At 44.6% G+C, this 19,851-nt stretch overlaps 1 protein-coding gene across 1 annotated transcript; it reads left to right on the plus strand.

The window, feature by feature from the left end:
* Positions 1–1,159: 1,159 nt before the first annotated feature.
* LOC133931755 (ATP-dependent RNA helicase DHX8) lies at positions 1,160–19,548 on the plus strand. Its single transcript, XM_062378708.1, has 24 exons — positions 1,160–1,226; positions 10,754–10,933; positions 11,137–11,222; positions 11,327–11,399; positions 11,650–11,741; positions 12,073–12,176; positions 12,301–12,666; positions 13,287–13,431; positions 13,527–13,730; positions 13,819–13,906; positions 13,993–14,090; positions 14,345–14,492; positions 15,020–15,201; positions 15,310–15,504; positions 15,599–15,784; positions 15,869–16,079; positions 16,170–16,351; positions 16,727–16,867; positions 16,981–17,136; positions 17,733–17,870; positions 18,040–18,168; positions 18,267–18,463; positions 18,551–18,730; positions 18,831–19,548. The coding sequence occupies exons 1-24, from the start codon at positions 1,160–1,162 to the stop codon at positions 19,048–19,050; spliced, it is 3,768 nt and encodes a 1,255-aa protein (XP_062234692.1). The 3' UTR covers positions 19,051–19,548.
* The last annotated feature ends 303 nt before the right edge of the window (positions 19,549–19,851 follow it).

A 19,851-nucleotide genomic window follows, 5' to 3' on the forward strand; every position in this document is an offset into this window, starting at 1 on the left:
CAATCACCCTCAGAGCTCCTCCACTGTTAGTTCTCCTGGCACCTCCCACACTGCTCCCTGCTCGGCTCCACCTGAAGAGAGGGAGCCAACCAGGAGCAGCAGGTCCACGCCACTTCACGGCACCGGCCAATCACCAACAGCCACCTCTCTAGGCCCGCCTCCTTCTTGCTCTGCGACAGGAAGTGCTGCATGTTCAGAACTCATTGCATGCCTGTTGTATGTTCCTAAAAAAAAAAGCATGTTAGCTTCAAACTGGGTTCAGAGCAGAGGCCTGGTGGACACATGATCCTCAGTACTGGTGTTACTGGTGGTTTCAGGACGGTGTCATGTTGGTACAAATGTCGAGGATCTGTTTGTGTCTGTAATTCACTATTTCACCCGCCACCATCCTGCTCGAGAAGAGAGAGACGTGCACGGGGGCGATGCAGATCAGGAAACCTTTCTGAGGATCTGACGCTGGCAGGAGTTTGATTTATTGTTTATCAGATTTCAGGTTTATGGTCCGGACGATGCAGTGAGGCTGAACGTTTCTCTGGGTTCAGTTTGGATTGTGTTCTTTCTTTTTCTTGTAAAACCTTGAATCTTTATCAAGGACCCTGTTCAGCCTGCTCAAACTTAAAAAATATAAAATACAACTTCATGACGATTTTAAACCAGCAGAGTTTTTTTCAAAAACACACATAAAAGAAAATCTGATGCAAACGAGACTTCATCAACTCCGTTTCTCACTTTTGTATCGTTCCTTCAGGAGTTCCTCTCTTCACTGTGACTGCAGCTCGCCTGGAAACCACACCCATCCGCGAGCTCAAGGTTATTCACACTCGCAGATGGGTCTGGGTCCCCCCCCCCCCCCCCCCCCTCTCATTCAGACCGATTACCAGCTGTCGAATCAAATCCATTTATATCAAATGTGCCAGGTTTGGTCAAATGTGCACTGCTTTTACGGCCAATCACCTAAATGCCATTAATGTGGAAATATCGAGGCAATAACCAGAAATTAACTGAATGATATATATTCTCTAAAAGCAGAAAAACAACCTGCTGAAGTCCCACACGATTGGCTGTAGCTCTGCTGGAAATCGAGAGGGTCCAGACCCATTCGCAAAATGCTAATTGGGTTTGAGGACGCCGGGCTAGACTGCAGGGGCTGCTGGGAGAAATGATGATGATGTGTTCTGCGGACACTCAGGGGTCTCGACCTCAGGGTCAGGGGCAGACGATGGAAGGTGCCAAAGACGGGATATGAGGTGTTTCTGTCGGTCGTTGTTGAAAGAGTGTCGACCTGTTTGTCACAGCTCTCCGTGTGAACTGTACACGTTCACAAGAGAGAGAGAGAGAGAATGTCTCTCAGGCAAATCAGACATTTCAGCCGCTCATCGGTTCCTCAACTTCATCACAGGGAGATTTGTTAAAGGCAAATTACTCAGCGACTTGTAAGGTGGAAAGAAATCTGAATCACTCGGGCCGAGAAAGGTGATATTGATGTTTTACTGGGATGCAACGTGAACTCTGAATAAATCAAACTATTTAAATCAGGCACTTTCATCCAAGTCAAATCTATTTCAAAGTGTGACAAATGGGAAACAAATACACACAGAGACAGAAATCCACTAGACCCTGCAGCCCAGAAGAAAGGTTCTGAATGAAGAATGTTCTAAAGTCAGAGAAGCTGGTGCCATCTTCACATCTGCTCCCTGCTTCTCATAAAACATCTATCCATTTGATTTAGAATCTTTTCACCTGCCCAGAATAAATTGGAGTTGTTTTTCCTCCACCTCACATGTCGCTGAGACGATGCCCTGACGTCCACAGAGTTAATATTTCCCACATTCAGGTTATCACAGCCGTGCATCAGAGCTGCGCTGTCACGACCTCTAGAGAGAACGAGAAGTCAGAGGGGATAGAACCCAGATGGTGGAGGTCTGATGCAAAGCTGGAGTCTGGAATGAGTTCACAGCACGCAGGAGAACACGCCGGCCATTCACTGTACAAAGCATAGAGATCCACTCTATCCACAGGTGCCACATAGTCATATGTATATTTTCAGGTTAACACAAAGAGTAGCAGAGACTATTTACGGATGTATCCACTTCGACACGATGATACTAGGAACCCCAGCCTCCTAGTATCTGTTGCAGGTTGAACCTCACACACAATAAGAAGAATCTACTATTCAGGTTTTTGGTTCTGTACCTCTCTCCGTTTGTCTTTACTCTCATTCTCGTGCAAAGCAAAGGAACAATATTCAGGATCCACTCCCATGAAGCACAGGGGCAACACATGCAACAAACAGTCGCTCTGTAGGCAACACTCGGGGTTAAACACACAAACACACATACACACAGACACACACTGTCTCCTCGTTTCAAATAAACTCAAACATACGCAGGAAACCTCGGAATATCTACTGTGATCTCCTCTCGCACCACCCACACCTTCACCCCCTCCTCACCTGGACCTGTCCTCCCCGCGATTACCCAATCCCCTGCCCTTCCTGAGGAACCCCCCCCCCCCCCCCACTCTTACCTCCCCCTCCTCCCAACACGAGTCCACTGGGTGGTGTGATGTCAGGTTTTTGTGGTGGGCTGCTTACGACAGGTCCAGACAATCAGCGTGTTTGTAAATGTCAATGTGTGATTTTCAAATCTTTGTTTATGGTCAGGGTTTTAAAGGAAGATATTTTTATGGTAATTGTCGCTGGTCTATTTTACTATATATTTATGTAATAAATATGTGACTAAATTGACATCTCACTGGCTCTGTGGTCTGTTATTGGCTCTCAGTTCTCCGCCCTGCTGGAAGGTTTTTTCATTAATGGACTAATAAACTGAACCAAGAAAAGAACGTCTCTTGTTATCACTTCATTGTGTCCTTGTTGTGTGTAGTTGTGAAGGTTTGTTGTCAAATTAATTGAAAATGTCAGTTCTGTATCATGATCTTGAACATTATAGTGTGAAATCTACCCGATATCTCCACAAACATCTGTCTTTTTATCAACCGTTCATCTAATTGACTTCACACGTAGTCTGTTCATTCTCAGTGGTCGGGGAAAGTGCTGCATCAAATTGGAACCAAGGTACATTCAATATTAATCAGCTAAACTACAGAAGTGGTCATAAACTGGGTCAAACCTTTATTTCCTTTTTCTATTTCATCATATCCGACTGAAGCCGACATTGACCGAGGACGTAACAACTTACATAAGATAACTTCCTCTTTAGCTATTTCTCTGCAAAGTAAAAGCACAACTTTCATTTTGTCACTGCAATGCCATATATCGAGCTGAATTGCAGGGCTTTTATTTGTAATAGTAAATTTGGGTTTGACGATTGAGCAACAGACTCTGAAAACATCCGAAATGCATTGACTATAAAGTCTACTGCAGATAAACCAGGTAGGATGAACACAAAGTTTTTTAACTTCACTCTGCAACATAGATAAAAATCTCTGCAAACACAACGTCCTGTACACTAACAATAAAAAGTGACACTAGAGGTGTCTGAGGACAACGAAAGGACAAGAGAACACAACGTTACAAACACACACATTTACAACACACACACTGCACCAGTCAGTCCTGATTCCTGACAGATGCATCATGTCAGTGTTTTTCTGTCCATACACTTTGAACTCATAGTTTCTGAGAAAGTTGGAGACGTACAGGAGCATCCACACTTTTAAACCTCTCTCCAACTCGCTCTGCAGCCCTGACGCAGGTTTCAGTAAGAAAAGATGAAAATGTAAATGTCTCCATAATCCAAGATGAGCACTTAATCCTCCTTCGATTTAAGGACAGGCACGTTGACCAGAGGTGTGTGAGCACCTTCCTTTGGTGGAAGATCTCTGCATAATTGAAAATCTGCCTGGTTTTATTCATGTCTTACGCTCCTCTGCAGCAGGAGGATGTAAAGTCCATGCGTTGAGATCACGTGTGAATGAGGAGTGAACCAGGTTCGTCTGGTGGAATCAGCCTCAGGGTCTCTGACAGCACTGCTCAGCTCATCAGCACATGTCACATCCTGTGTTATTGACGGATCCCATCAGATGACTGTCACTGGGCTGTGAGGTTCCCCAGTGAGAGACCACGCTCAGTCCAAAGGAACAGGTTTAATTCATTGAATCTGCTGATGTGTGATATTCCCCCTCAGTGATCTCCAGCCTGTTCTGTTGTAATGAGAAAAAGAACATCAGCGTTATTACCTTGTTAATCCTCATGTCATGGATTTACGTGTTTGCTGCAAGTTTTGGCAATTTGGATTAGAGAGAGCAGCTCAGCAAACTGTGGAGAACCTGTCATCAGCTCACGTCTGACACCTTAAACTCACACAGGAAGGAGATGAAGTAAAACGTGTTCCCAGAACTCCTGGAGGGGAAAGTGGAAGAGTTTCCTTCTGATGGTGTCTTGTACAAATCAGGATCCAGGTCGTAGTCTGACCCGGGAGTGAGAAGGACATGTAAAATGGCCGTGTTCAGTAAAGGTCAACAGCGAAGGGTCAGGTCGTGAAAGGTCACCTGCGGGTGACTGGTCCAGTCTGATAGTCGAGCGCCACCTGCTGGTCAAAGGACAAACAGGGTTGTGTTGCTATCAGCTGTAACTGTTAAAGGAGACAAGAGGCACACACAGTTAAGTGTGTGTTAAATAATAATTGATGTGTTTATTGATACAGCTTTTTCAATCACAGTGACAAGGTGCTTATCAAACAATAGAAGTTCTTTGGTACCAAACGTGTTTTCATGCAAACTTTAAGTGAAGAAATCAGAGATTCCTGAAAAAGGGACAAGGTCGAAGGTCAAAGATGGTTTCTGTCATTTTCTTTATAAAGTGTTTGGATATAAAAACACTGTGAAACGTCTTGATTGCGATTGGTTGAGCTCCACTTCACCATCACCACCACACAGACTCTGGCTCAAGATGGCGGGAGCTGTGATATTTTGGCTTCATTTTTGCACAATGGGAGGAGCTGGCCATTAATTTAATTTTCGGTTCTCACCAGCTTCTGCTGGTTCCTAACTTCTTTTGTTTGATTCATCGTTGCCTCCAGTTGGTTTATCAGATACTTTTTTTTTTTTTGTGTAAATCAACTTCCTGTAAACGAGGCGATTAATGAGGCTGAAACCAAAAAAACAGAGGAAATTCTAAAAGGAGCTAAAACAAAGAAACTCTGTCACAACCTTTTTGAACCATCGTTTGCATTAGAAATAAAATGACATATTTTCAGCTTCACACACAGGAACAGCTGTTGTGATCCTTCGGGAGAACAGCTGTGTGACAGCCTTCCTGTCTCATCTTCTGTTCCCTACACCAAGGTCGTTGTTGTAGGTGACCTGCAGATTTAAACTTAATTTAAATATAGAGCTAGATGCTGCTCGGCTGCTCGTAACCATCAGCAGCTGGAGTCTGCAGGTGACAGAATCCCCCCCCGCAGAGAGGCGTCTGTGTTCGCTCAGTGATGTGAGTGACGTGATGAAGGCTGCTCGTCCTCCTCAACACGTCTCATTTGGTGGAGCCGGCGTGGATCTCTTCACATGGTGTGGGTGGAAGCTGTTGTGGGGGCTGTGATCTCACAAAGGCAGCTTTTCCGCCAACCAATGCCTCTCCAGCTATTTGGACGATAGCCCGGCCCCCTTGGCTCCCCCCCTCTCCCCTCTCTCCCTCCCCTCACCCGTGTGTGTCATGCACACACACCCTCCCTCGCTGCCTATCACATGCACACACTTCATGCTCCATGCTCCGTCATGGCAGGAATTTTCCACTCAGCAGCCGGAGTACACTGCAGCCAGCTGTGCTGTCAATTGCACTATGTGCTCAATTCTCAAAGACTTTTTTTAACACACCCGTTCGCCTCCAACCCTCTGTGTCCTGGCCTCCCTCGTGTGCACATAGCTACACGCATGCATGCAACCCCGGTTACACAAGGCACAGGGGGTACCGCAACCTGCTCCACGCAACGTGGACGTCTAAAAACAACACGCAACTGTAAACACAAATGTTCTGTACATTGTGTACCAGGACACAAGGATCCTCCTGCTGGGCCTCAAGGGAGGACGCCCTGCTAATACCTCCCCCTCCGTCTCTTTCTCCTGCTAGAGAGTCTAACGTGGATCAACTCAAACACTGTCTCTTTGTCTTTCTCTTTGTCTTTCTCGTCTTCTTTTCATCTCGTCTCTCCCTCTTTCATGCCCTCACTGCACACCATAGGGATCATGTATGAAGTCATGAGAGGACATCAAGGACAGCGGTGTGTGTGGAGCATGTGTTCCATATACGTTGGAGGCCTCTTATGTAAGTGTAAGCTTACTGCTGCACATACATTTCCCTGCGTCCTCTCCAATCAGGTCACATGAGGACGGCAGAGCGAGAGGAACCAGCCCGGTCAATGACATTATGCACATGATCCTGGAAGCCTACACCACACAGGGGATTACAAAGGAAAATGAAAGGATTATTTTTTATTTTTATAAACATGGGTTGGATTCATGGCAAAGTGCGTAAATGTACAGGGAGAGAAAATAAACAGAAAGCTCCAGGTCTGGAGACGCAGCGTGGTGCCACCTGTCTCAACATCTCCTCTCTGTCGGTGCAGATTACCTGGAGCTATGGACACTGACATGGATAGTTTGTCTTCTTCTATAGAGCTTATATACATATATCTATATACGGGCAAAAGTTCTGTGGAGCCTGCGGTTTTTGATCTGGTGGATTTTTTTTCATGTTTTGGTTCAGGGCCTTTTGTTCCAAATAAGAATAGTTTGACATTTTGACAGGAACAAGCAGATCTCTGTGACGTTCACAGGTTTCTAACCCGAGTAGATCTGCGCTGTATCTACTTCCTGAAGAGAAACTCAGCACCTGCAGGCGAAACTTCCCATGAAACCAGAAATTGTTTTTCCTCCTGTGTGTCGACAGGGCCGTTACATGAGACCTCAAACCACAAGCTCTCTGCTAAAAGGCTTCGTAATTGTCGAGGTTCTGTTACAGACCAGAAGGGTGGCACCGTGGGGGGGTGGTGGTTTGCGCGGTTACCTCACCGGTTCAAATCCCGGAGTTAATGGTTTTGTAAAAGAATCATTTGAAGATTGGAATTCAGTGGTTTGGTATCAGTTGGTTCCTGTGTGTGGATTAAACTCCCAACAACCAGGTTGGCTGGTCCACCTGCCTCCAGTCTTTCTGCTTAGCTAATCGTCTCTGTTTCGCTGAGTCATGAGAGAACTGGTCTTCTTAAATCACATCACGTCAACTCACATTTTTCCCTGAAGGTGTTAAACGTCTTGTTTTTGCATTTTAACAGTATCTCACTTCCTACCTGACCTGCACAGACCCTGAACCCCCCCTCTGCAGATTCATGCTGATGCTTCAGGAATGAGATGTTTCAAAAATGACAACACCACACACGTGACCACATGCGTTTGGGCTGTAACGTATATGCGCTGAACCTCTGGCAGAACTTTCATCATGGTTGCAAACAGATTGCACAAGTTTGCATTGTTTCATAACAACTTGAGTCACATCATGAGTTATAGTAACGGTGTATTTTCCTCTGCTAAGACAGAATCTAAAGGTTCAGCAGCTGGATAAATTCCAGTTTGTGATTTTAATGGGAAGATGGGGAGAAACAACTTAGGGAGGGGAAAAAATGCAAAGACTTGGAAATGATCATGTGGTCACGTCTCAGAACCGTGACCTCCTGGGATGGAAGAGAATCCACTGAGTCAACAACTAGCTGTAGGAAGACATAAAAGTGTAAGACGTATGCTTTTAAGAAAGCTCGCGTGGGACTATGATTAATGCAAAGCGAAGCAAAAATAATTTCCATAGATTATAGAGGATCAGAGCTCCTCTTAGAACACGGAGTAACACGTGCAGAAATAATCGTTAAAGTTACAGATGTTATTCAGGGTCGTGCACGAACTAGTGAAAGTTTCACTTGCGCCGTCCTGCCCCATAAGATGAATGTTGGTGATGTGTGATAAGGGTTGAATCTGAGGACTTCAGGTCAGAGAGTTGAGGATGTGCTGGGAGGTTTATGGAGGGTGATCCCAGGACGAGGGAGGAAGACTCCCATCTCCTGCCTGCACGTATTCCCCAGCATAAACACTGTACACCTTATAAAATACTATACAAAGACACCAACCCATACAAAGTGGTACAATGCAGCGTCTTGATTTACTGGTCCGCACCTCTGCCTCGGTAAAACACTCCAGAGACAAGTTAAATAACCTGCTGGTGGGTTCAAACCCATGAATCAGGACATGCTGTGTTCTGGCCCCAGAAGGAAACACAGATAAAGTCATTCTGAGAGTCCATGGGGGCACAAGAGAAACCACAGTGTATAGGTTCAATTCCCATGTTTCCAGTAAGAGGATCCTTTCATTTTACAGGACAAAACAATCATGAGAGAATATGGGAAGCAAAGGGCGGCACAGGGGAGTAGTGGATAGCACCGACAAGAAGGTTCCAGGTTCAAATCCAGGTTTGAGGCCTCTCTGTGTCTAATTTGCATGTTCTTGCTTTGTTTGTGTTGTTTTCTTTGTGTACGTCTCCACACATGTTGTGTGTGTTGCTCCTGCGAGACGCTGCTGACCTGTCCAGGGTGTCTCCGGCCTCCAGCTCCTCTCAGGAGGATTGATTTGTTGGATGATGGATGCAGCAAAGCAGCCTCTGTATGTGGGTCACCAGACCAACCAGACCTGTGCCCTAGATTTCTGATTATTTTACCTTTGTGTATTTGTTTCTTTATCATCTTGTTCTTAAATTGCTTCAGCACCTGCTTCCATTCCTGCAGAAAAAACCCTTCCACTGTCAAAAAGCTGTCAGAAGAATAATATTGATATTTTTGTCCACCAAACCTGCACATGTCCACATATTCACTTAATTCCACATCCGAGCACAACTGGGGTGAGCAACATACTTTTTTTATACGTCTAAAACCCATCAGGGCTCATACATTATTTATCGCGCTGTAACAAATTATTTAGGCAACAAGGCAAGTGTGGACATAATGTACTCCATGCTATGCATCCCTGGGGCCATAGTTAGATCTGCACTGTGGGCCCACAGAACATAAAACATAAAGCATTAAATTAAACTTCTGCGAAAAAATGTGCACTGAATATTTAAACAAAGCCTCGTTCAGTTCATAAGACATGGAGCCTAACAAGGGGAGACGTATGGGGGGTGTACATTTTCACTGTGTGGTAAACTGAGATCAGGTGAGCTCAGGTAAAGTGGGACAGCGTCTGAGAGGGTTTGTCCAGTTCGACTAAAGTGATTCTCATCAACATGCCAACGGTGAAATCCATATCAAAACAAGATCAATTTAGATGAACTCCATCTGTGACCTCCTTCTTCTGGAGAAGAGGATCTTTGTGTTGTTTTACGGGAACTCGTAGTTTTGATTTAAAACCGATGATGTGATAAAAGAATATTTATGTCTCAACATTCCTCTGCTTTCCTCAAGGTGAATAATATAAGTTATGAACTACCGTCATACATTTGTGCAAAGATATATGTGTATGTAATTTACTATCAAACAAATCATGAGAAATATCTTTGATGCTTAGTTTTTTAATGTTTTTATACTTGAAACTGCCACTAGGTCTTAAAATCCTGGCCCATGTTAACGGTCTGTGTAAAGCATTACATCCAGGTATCATTTACTGGAGTATGTACAGTCTTTTACACATTTAATGTTTATCTATCTATCTATCTATCTATCTATCTATCTATCTATCTATCTATCTATCTATCTATCTATCTATGTATCAAACTATCTATCTATCTATCTATCTATCCATCTATCTATCTATCTATCTATCTATCTATCTATCTATCTATCTATCTATCTATCTATCTTTGTATCAAACTATCTATCTATCTATCTATCTATCTATCTATCTATCCATCTATCTATCTATCTATCTATCTATCTATCTATCTATCTATCTATCTATCTATCTATCTATCTATCTATCTATCTATCTATCTATCTATCTATCTATCTATCTATCTCTCTCTCTATCTATCTATCTATCCATCTATCTATCTATGTATCTATCTATCTATCTATCTATCTATCTATCTATCTATCTTTGTATCAAACTATCTATCTATCTATCTATCTATCTATCTATCTATCTATCTATCTGTCTGTCTATCTATCTATCTATCTATCTATCTATCTATCTATCTATCTATCTATCTATCTATCTTTGTATCAAACTATCTATCTATCTGTCTATCTATCTATCTATCTATCTATATATCTATCTATCTATCTATCTATCTATCTATCTATCTAATTCCCCTAAATTCTGCTCACAAAACTAATTGAACTGTTTTGGTGCATTTTACGACATTGATTGACTAAAAGTAGAAATTAGTTCATGGCTTAGTAATTATTTTAAAACAAGTTTCATCAGTTCAGTGCGAGGGGGATTTGAACCGTGACCCTAACGACCCCGACTTTGACCTTCACTCATCAAACCCTGAGTTTAATGGGTGTTTTAATATATTATAAAACATTTAAACTTGTACGTTTCTTCTCCCACAGTAAAAACCAGCTGATATTTGACAGTAAACATCACAGACGGAGTTTGCTCTTCCTCCAGTTTGTAGTAAACACGCAACACGTGGACAAACACACCGAGCCCACGCTGTACATTAACGTTTTAGCGCCATCGTGCGGTGGGGAGGGGCAAAAGAAAAACAACAACAAAGGCCACCCCTGACGCACTTCCGCCTAATTTGCGGAAGTGGACGCTCTCCGCATCCAACATGTCTGTCGTCGTTTAGCCGAACTGAACGATAAACAAGCCGCGTGGAGGATGGCGGACGGATCCGTGGACGAGCTCTCGCAGCTCGAGTATTTGTCTCTGGTGTCCAAAGTGTGCACGGAGCTCGACAACCATCTTGGAATCAGCGATAAGGACTTAGGTTGGTGTCCCAGCGAGAAATATCGGCTAACTAGCTAGCCTATGCTAACTAGCCTCCGCTGCTAGCTAGCTTTAAAATCTGTGAATCTGTGTTTTCTCACAACCGTCGTTATATCTCAGTCGTTGTATCGTGTTGTTTTGCGTTGTTTTTCTCAACCTTCGATCTGAACCACTGCGGTTTAACTCGTGTCCTTCTCTTCGCAGCTGAATTCGTCATCAGCCTCGCGGAGAAGGAGCCGAGCTTCGATGGATTCAAAGCTATTCTGCTCAAAAACGGAGCCGAGTTCATGGTAAGTGTGAATCTGCACCTCCTGTTAGCTGGCAGCTAGCATGCAGCTAACTCCCACCTGGTAACTAAACCCTGTATCTGCCTCTTCTGATGTGTCTACCGCAGGATTCTCTCATCGGTAACTTGCTCAGGCTCATTCAGACAATGCGACCTCCGACCAAGGCGCCGACCAGTAAAGGTGAGTTCATGTAGTTCATTATTAACCCTGTCATCAAGGGAAAGATTCAAAAGTCCCTCTGCTAATCACAGGTCTACTCTATTAAACTATGATGGAAATGGGACACGACTCATTTCCACCAAGATACGGAGTAATATCTCTGTTGTTGTTGTTGATCCCATTGCTTCATATGTGTCTGTTAACTGTTAAGTGTTATGAGCTTTTGCTTCCTCGTCTAAACTCATAATCATGAATCTTCATCCATCTCTAGTGTCTGAGGCGTTGGTCAAGCCGAATACAGAGAAGGATCGACTGAAGGAGTTGTTTCCTGCGCTTTGTCGAGCTAACGAACCGGGGCCGAAGGTATGTGGCCCAAGCTCAGCATTTATGTTATTAATAAGGCACAAACATATATAAACATGTATTTACAGTTAAAACAAACATTAACATCAATTCAGTCAGTCTCTTTGTATGTTCAGAAAAAAATATATACACAATAATAAATAGATGTCCACACATGTGAATTAGCACAAGCCATCCCTACCCATCCTGTACCAGTATCATTTTCTCTTGGGAGACACTTCTTCAGACTCATTCTACTCAACTGTCAGAATCTCACTCATGTAAAACAACTGGAAGCTGGTGGATGATGCTGCTTTGTTCCTGACGTTTGTTTGTCTCACTCCTTCTGAAGATCCTAGATGAAGATGATGATAAAGTAGCAGCTGCAGCCATGAAAGAGCTGGAGATGTTTATGCCCAGTGTCAGTGGGGAAGACTCAAAAAGCAGCAAGAGCCGGTAAGATGACTGAAGACATGTGTCATGTCTATATTTTCCAAACCAACCAATATGTCATCTGCTCTTAATATAATTGTAAATTCAACAGTTTTCTTTTATGTAATTTTCTCACTTGTTCCATTAGGTCCGAGAAGAGCAGACGCCGCAGCCGAAGTCGCAGCCGAGACAGAGACCGACACAGAGATAGAGACAGAGACCGAGACCGGGACAGAGACAGGAAGAGAAGACATCGTTCTCGATCACGTTCCGAGTCCAGGTCTCGCTCCAGCGATCACCACAGAGAGAGAGACAGGGATAGAGATCAGGGTAAAAGAAAAGACAAATCCACCCGCTGGACCGAGCGTTCACCGAGTCCCAAGAAAGACCAAGACTGGAAAGACAAGCACGTGGACCGCCCTCCACCTGAAGAGCCTTCAGTCGGAGACATTTACAACGGCAAAATCACCAGCATCATGCAGTTTGGATGCTTTGTTCAGCTCGAGGGTTTAAGGTCAGTATCATACAACTTTAACCGAACTTCCGGGTGCGATGGAAATTCATCTTGAGATTTGAAATAATGAAATTCTCAGACCGGAGTTGCTTTTGAGTCTTTATAAAAATAAGCTCTGTAGAGTTTACACAACAAGCACCGGTGCTCAAAATGGAACAACTGGCTGCAAGTTCACAGAAGCCAGAACTTATACAACGAGGCGTTTCATAAGACATGATATGATGAAGAAGAAGAAGAAAAAAGACATGAAAGACATGAGATCATCCTCTGTCTTATCTGCTGTGTCCTTCCGTCCCGGGTACCAGTTAGAAGAAAAACCTCACCCTACTGCCCTGGTACCAGTTAAAAGAAAAACATCACCAAATAAGGGTTCCATCGTGTCAGGTAGACAGTATCACAGCAGTGAGACACTTAGTAAGGGGATTTCCAATACCTTAGAAACTGGTCAGTGATATTTTCCATTACAAGGGTTATTTCTTGGTAAAAACAAAAACCTCAGTTCTGGTTTGCGTCATGTCACATTTCCTTGACTATGATGTAAGGCCTTCACATGGAGCTTTAAGTAACTGGAGTCTGTTTAATTAGCGGAGAAGTCAACCTTGTGTGTGCTTCTCGTGTAGGAAACGCTGGGAGGGACTGGTCCACATCTCAGAGCTGCGTCGAGAGGGACGCGTGGCCAACGTGGCTGATGTCGTCAGCAAAGGCCAGAGAGTTAAAATCAAGGTGCTCTCGTTCACTGGCTCCAAGACCAGCCTCAGTATGAAGGTAAGAAAGAACATCCAGTAATACTATACAAAGAGAGTTATTCCTTCAGGTGTGAGCGTGCCACTTTTCTAAACTTTGTCTCCTTTCTTTTTCAGGATGTGGATCAGGAGACCGGAGAAGACCTGAACCCCAACAGGAGAAGGAACGTGGGACCAGACGGGGACGAGATCTCCATGAGGAACCCAGACCGGCCTGTCAACGTGAACTTGGGCCACGTCCCTGAAATGGAGCAGGACGACACCCTGGAGCGAAAGAGGCTCACTAAAATCTCTGACCCAGAGAAGTGGGAAATCAAACAGGTCGGTAATCAAACTGTATAGATTTCAGTTAAGAAGCTGTTTAGTTGTTGGAGGAAAACGTTGACTCATCCTCGTTGTCTGCTCTCAGATGATCGCTGCCAATGTGCTGTCCAAAGAAGAGTTCCCTGATTTTGATGATGAGACCGGGATCCTTCCCAAAGTTGACGATGAGGAGGGTAAGGGACATTTATCGAAACACGAATTCAGATGAACTGTGACTGAGTGGGTTGTGTACTGATTAGTTGTGATTACTCTCATTCAGACGAAGACTTGGAAATTGAGCTGGTTGAAGAAGAACCTCCATTCCTGAGGGGACACACCAAGCAAAGCATGGACATGAGCCCAGTCAAGATCGTCAAGGTATGTTTCACCTCCATGTCATGTACATATCATCATATCCTATGTGTTGCTAAATAAACAAATGATTTATTGAACATTTAACTGTTTCAACCTTTAGCAAATTCGTCAGTGTTTACTTAATAATGTGAGCAGATGGACATAGTGAGCAACATAACCTGGAGGCGGCACAAACACAGAATGACATAAAAAGCATTTATGATACCCAGCCTCAAAGTGACCCCCCCCCCCCCGTCGTTTTCCTCTGCCGTCCACAGAATCCAGATGGCTCTCTGTCCCAGGCCGCCATGATGCAGAGCGCTCTGGCGAAGGAAAGACGAGAGCTGAAGCAGGCTGCGCGTGAGGCCGAGATGGACTCCATCCCCATGGGGCTGAATAAACACTGGGTGGACCCACTGCCAGACGGTGAGGAATCCATTAGATGTGCATATTGAGTCATTTCTGAGTCACAGATGTTGGTGCTGTGGAAGAAAGATAAATCAAACCAATATTTTGCCCTAAAATCATCTGCTAGATTGAAATTAACATGTTAATTATCAGACTTTTTATCTAAATATCAAGAGTTTTATCTTTGCTTTTGACACTTGAGCCTTGAGTAATTTAGTAATTTAGTCGAGCAACCTCTGTAGGAGGTCTGCTTAATTAAAACCACAGCCCAGTCTGAGTCATGACGCTTCCTCCATGATGGGAGACAGTGCCCCTCAGGCTCGCTGGTACTGGAGATGGTTATCTAGCTTCCTGCCGCCTGCTATCTGGCCGGATGGTGAAGTTTTGCCATGGATCAGTGTGCTTGTACATCCCCGCCCCCCCTGGCCCAAGGTGGTGTAAACCAAGGGTGGGCAATATCCTGCCATAACCACGCAGGAATGGCCTTAAGTTTTTCTGTAGAGTTTTCTCTACATCATCGAGATCTCTTTTACTCCTCTTCACAGTCGACGGCAGGCAGATTGCAGCCAACATGAGAGGCATCGGCATGATGCCCAACGACATCCCAGAGTGGAAGAAACACGCCTTCGGGGGCAACAAGGCCTCTTATGGAAAGAAGACCGCGCTCTCCATCCTGGAGCAGAGGGAGAGTCTGCCCATCTACAAGCTGAAGGAGCAGCTCATTCAGGTTTGTCCCCGTTCAGATGTTACCGAATTCTGTTCCAGCTCTGTAAACAATGATATAACCGCTCTACTACCGGTTTGTAACTTCCTGTCTTCCTGTAAATCTCTTCAGGCTGTTCATGACAACCAGATCCTGATTGTGATCGGAGAGACAGGATCCGGTAAGACCACACAGATCACCCAGTACCTGGCTGAGGCTGGTTACACCACCCGCGGGAAGATTGGGTGCACGCAGCCCCGTCGTGTGGCCGCCATGTCGGTGGCAAAGAGAGTCTCAGAGGAATATGGTTGTTGTCTTGGACAAGAGGTGAGTGACCCTCCCCCTGACACCGTGTCAATCTGTGGATTCATCAACACAACGCTGTGAACATGTGTTAAATCTTTCTCTCTGTTTTTTCTAGGTGGGTTACACCATCCGGTTTGAGGACTGCACCAGTCCTGAGACGGTGATCAAGTACATGACGGACGGTATGCTGTTGAGAGAGTGTTTGATCGACTCCGAACTGGGGCAGTACGCCATCATCATGTTGGATGAAGCTCACGAGAGGACGATCCACACTGATGTTCTCTTTGGTCTCCTGAAGAAGGTGAGGAAGACGAGCACAAGCTCACACATTCATCTTCTGAGGGAAACTTTGAGGAGATGCTGAGTGTCCTGTTTCTGTTTTCAGACTGTCATGAAACGCACGGACATGAAGCTGATCGTTACGTCAGCTACACTGGACGCTGTGAAGTTCTCTCAGTATTTCTATGAAGCGCCAATCTTCACCATCCCCGGCAGAACGTATCCAGTGGAGGTGCTTTACACCAAAGAGCCGGAGACAGACTACCTGGATGCCAGTCTCATCACCGTCATGCAGATTCATCTGACTGAGCCTCCAGGTACGAGTTTAAAATCTTGAAAGCACAAAATTCTCTCTGTGTCTCTTCCTCTGTTGTGCTCTAACATCATCCTCCTTCGTCTGCGTCCAGGTGACGTCCTGGTGTTTCTGACGGGTCAGGAGGAGATCGACACGGCCTGTGAGATCCTGTACGAGCGGATGAAGTCTCTGGGGCCGGATGTGCCTGAGCTCATTATTCTGCCTGTTTACTCGGCCCTGCCCAGCGAGATGCAGACCAGAATCTTCGACCCGGCTCCACCAGGCAGCAGAAAGGTTCCTCCATTCAATGTTTCTTTCAAACATATGGAAAACATATCCAATAAGTTCCTGTTACAAATTTGTACTTCACATAAACTGGCACAATTCAGTATCTGCATTGAATTATGGTCTGGATGTTTGAAGAATGCTGGTTCAAAAACATACTGGGTTTCGTTCTCTGCTTTGTATTCAATCCATGTTCTTTGTTTATGGTTTATCCTTTTATTCCATTAGCTCTTCAGCTGACTTTAGATTTAATGTTTTCTGGGGTCATTGGCTTGGCTTCTTCTTTAGTTTTTAAGAAATCCGCTTTATTTAGAACTTCCTGGTAAAATGCAACAACAGGAACACATCTAACTCTGTGTGTTTGTTTCACTTCACTTTCTGTAGGTGGTCATTGCCACAAACATCGCAGAGACGTCTCTGACCATAGATGGGATTTACTATGTGGTCGACCCCGGCTTTGTCAAGCAAAAAGTCTACAACTCCAAGACCGGTATCGACCAGCTTGTGGTGACTCCCATCTCACAGGTACAACACCTCAAAGATGACCGCAACACTGCAAATAGTCAATATTAAACAATTAGTACAATAAAGTAGCGAGGTCTGGTGGATTTATATCTGTTTTGTCTTGTCTCTGTTAGGCCCAGGCCAAGCAGAGGGCGGGTCGAGCCGGCAGAACTGGCCCAGGGAAAACGTACAGGCTCTACACAGAGAGAGCCTACAGAGACGAGATGCTGACGACCAACGTGCCTGAGATCCAGAGAACCAACTTGGCCAGCACGGTGCTGTCTCTGAAGGTAACCCAACATGCTGGGCTCCTGTCTTATCTACAACCTTTATACCCTTTTACCTTAAAATAGCAGCTTCAGAGATAGTTGAGCTTGAATGGTGATGTCTCAGGACTGTGAACGTGAAGAATGTTTCCTCTCATCCCCCGAACGTCTGTTCTCTGTAACTCTGGTGAGTGGGTTTGATCTCCTGTGAGAAGAACTGACTGAGTCACAGCTTCAACTGTCACAATCAGCTCCAGCGAGTTGAAGAGTGAAGCTGAACTGTTGATCAGTTAAAAAGACTCAGAGGTTATTAAAAACCAGAGTTTATCTCCAAGAATAAATCCCCTTGTGTGGCTGCAGGGGGCGCTGTTAGACTGTAAAAGAGTACAGGCAGTGATGCTGTAAAGGAAACGAGTGGTTACTGTCTGTTTGTAGATCAGTTTTCACGACTGCCTGGTGTCCTTCTGTCCCATATTTTAGAAAGACTCAATTAGACATGAGATGCATTTAAATTAAAGTTTATGTATTGGAAATGAAAACCTTCCTAAGGTAAATATGAAGGTAAATATCTTTAATTCAAATCCATATGTATCTCCTCCTGTTTGTGTCTCCTCCACCAGGCCATGGGCATCAATGACCTGCTGTCCTTCGACTTCATGGACGCTCCTCCCATGGAGACTCTGATCACAGCCATGGAGCAGCTCTACACTCTGGGAGCTCTGGACGATGAAGGTTTACTCACCAGGCTCGGCAGAAGGGTGAGGAGTGACATCATTGTTAAATGAAGTGGTTCATTTACATCAGATCACTTGTATAGTTTGAATAAATTAACTATGTAGTTCGGTTCTTCACATCTGTCCCTCACTTCCCTCTCCTCCTCTCATGTCACTGAAATTATATTTGTTCTTTTCTCCGCCTGTCCTCTAGATGGCTGAGTTCCCTCTGGAGCCGATGCTCTGTAAGATGTTGATCATGTCCGTGCATCTGGGCTGCAGCGAGGAGATGCTCACCATCGTGTCCATGCTGTCTGTGCAGAATGTCTTCTATCGGCCAAAGGTACGATCAGCACTAAACATGGAGCTTTGAAATGACTGGATACAGATAGAGAACTAATTTAGTACCAGATCAAAAATATCTAATTGTTTTTTTTAAAGGACAAACAAGCCCTGGCCGACCAGAAGAAGGCCAAGTTCCACCAAGCTGAGGGAGACCACCTGACTCTGCTGGCTGTCTACAACTCCTGGAAGAACAACAAGTTCTCCAACCCCTGGTGCTACGAGAACTTCATCCAGGCCCGCTCCCTGCGCCGAGCCCAGGACATCCGCAAACAGATGCTGGGTATCATGGACCGGTAGGATGGCGTCATTATAGAACATGACAGTTTGTATACAACCTTGTGGATTGCTCATGAACACCCAACACGCTCTTCTCTCCTCAGACATAAGCTTGATGTGGTGACATGTGGGAAAGCCACAGTGCGAGTCCAGAAGGCCATCTGCAGTGGCTTCTTCAGGAACGCGGCCAAAAAGGATCCTCAGGAGGGCTACAGGACGCTGATCGACCAGCAAGTCGTGTACATTCACCCCTCCAGTGCTCTGTTCAACCGCCAGCCGGAGTGGTACGACAGAACCTCACCGATCTCAGTCTGAGAAGAAATGCATCTTTTCTTTTTATTATGTAAAATGGATCTTCTAACATCCTCTCATTCTTCTCCGCAGGGTCGTCTACCACGAGTTGGTGTTGACCACCAAGGAGTACATGCGAGAGGTGACCACCATCGACCCCCGCTGGCTGGTGGAGTTCTCTCCGGCCTTCTTCAAAGTGTCTGACCCCACGCGCCTCAGCAAGCAGAAGAAGCAGCAACGTCTGGAGCCTCTGTACAATCGCTACGAGGAGCCCAACGCCTGGAGGATCTCCCGCGCCTTCAGACGCCGCTGATGCTCTTGATGTTACGAATACTGAGGACCTGTACTTTGTCCTGCGTCATGTGATCAGAGCCTGTAGATCGAAGTCTCCGTCATCACCACCACTTTAAACAGTGTAGTCACTCCTCCTTTTTGAATTTGTGCAAACGGCAGTTTCTAACTTGTCTGAGTTTGTGTCCTTATCTTAGAAAAGCCATAGCTCTTTACTTGTTCTAGCTCTAAACCAGAGAAGCAGGAATAAGGTGAATCTTCTTGGAGGAGATTCTCTCAAACAATGGACTATTTATTTCAACGCTGTACGTGATTGGACGTTAAGTATAAACCAGGACCTGATAAAATCTCAAATGTCCTTAATGTTTCGGATGTGGAGTCAGACCAAAAGGATGGAACGTATATATTTGATAGATTTTGTTATTACAGGGACGACTTTCCACTCACTTGTCTGTGTGTCAGAGATACTCACCAGTGAAACTATGAGCATGTGTCCTCATTAAATCCTTTTTTTAAATCACTTTGATTCTCTTGTGAACTTTAATAAATGGAAATGTGTTTACAGAAAGATTTCACTGATTTTTTCTGGCTGTTATTTACCCAAACATGTAATTACCAAAACACAGCTGCTCAGGATACTCTTTATCTGGTAGTTATAGATTTGAATGTCTTTAGAAATATACGCTTATAAAGATTTTTCAAAATATGAAATATATAAAATATGTGCATTCTGTACAGAGTAATGTAAACTTGTTAAACCTGTTTAACTCATGTCTGGTTTAACACTGGTCCAAAAGATGGAGGGAAAACCGGGACTTCATTG

This window comes from Platichthys flesus, chromosome 20 (genome assembly GCF_949316205.1).
Source record: "Platichthys flesus chromosome 20, fPlaFle2.1, whole genome shotgun sequence".
NCBI lineage: Eukaryota > Metazoa > Chordata > Actinopteri > Pleuronectiformes > Pleuronectidae > Platichthys > Platichthys flesus.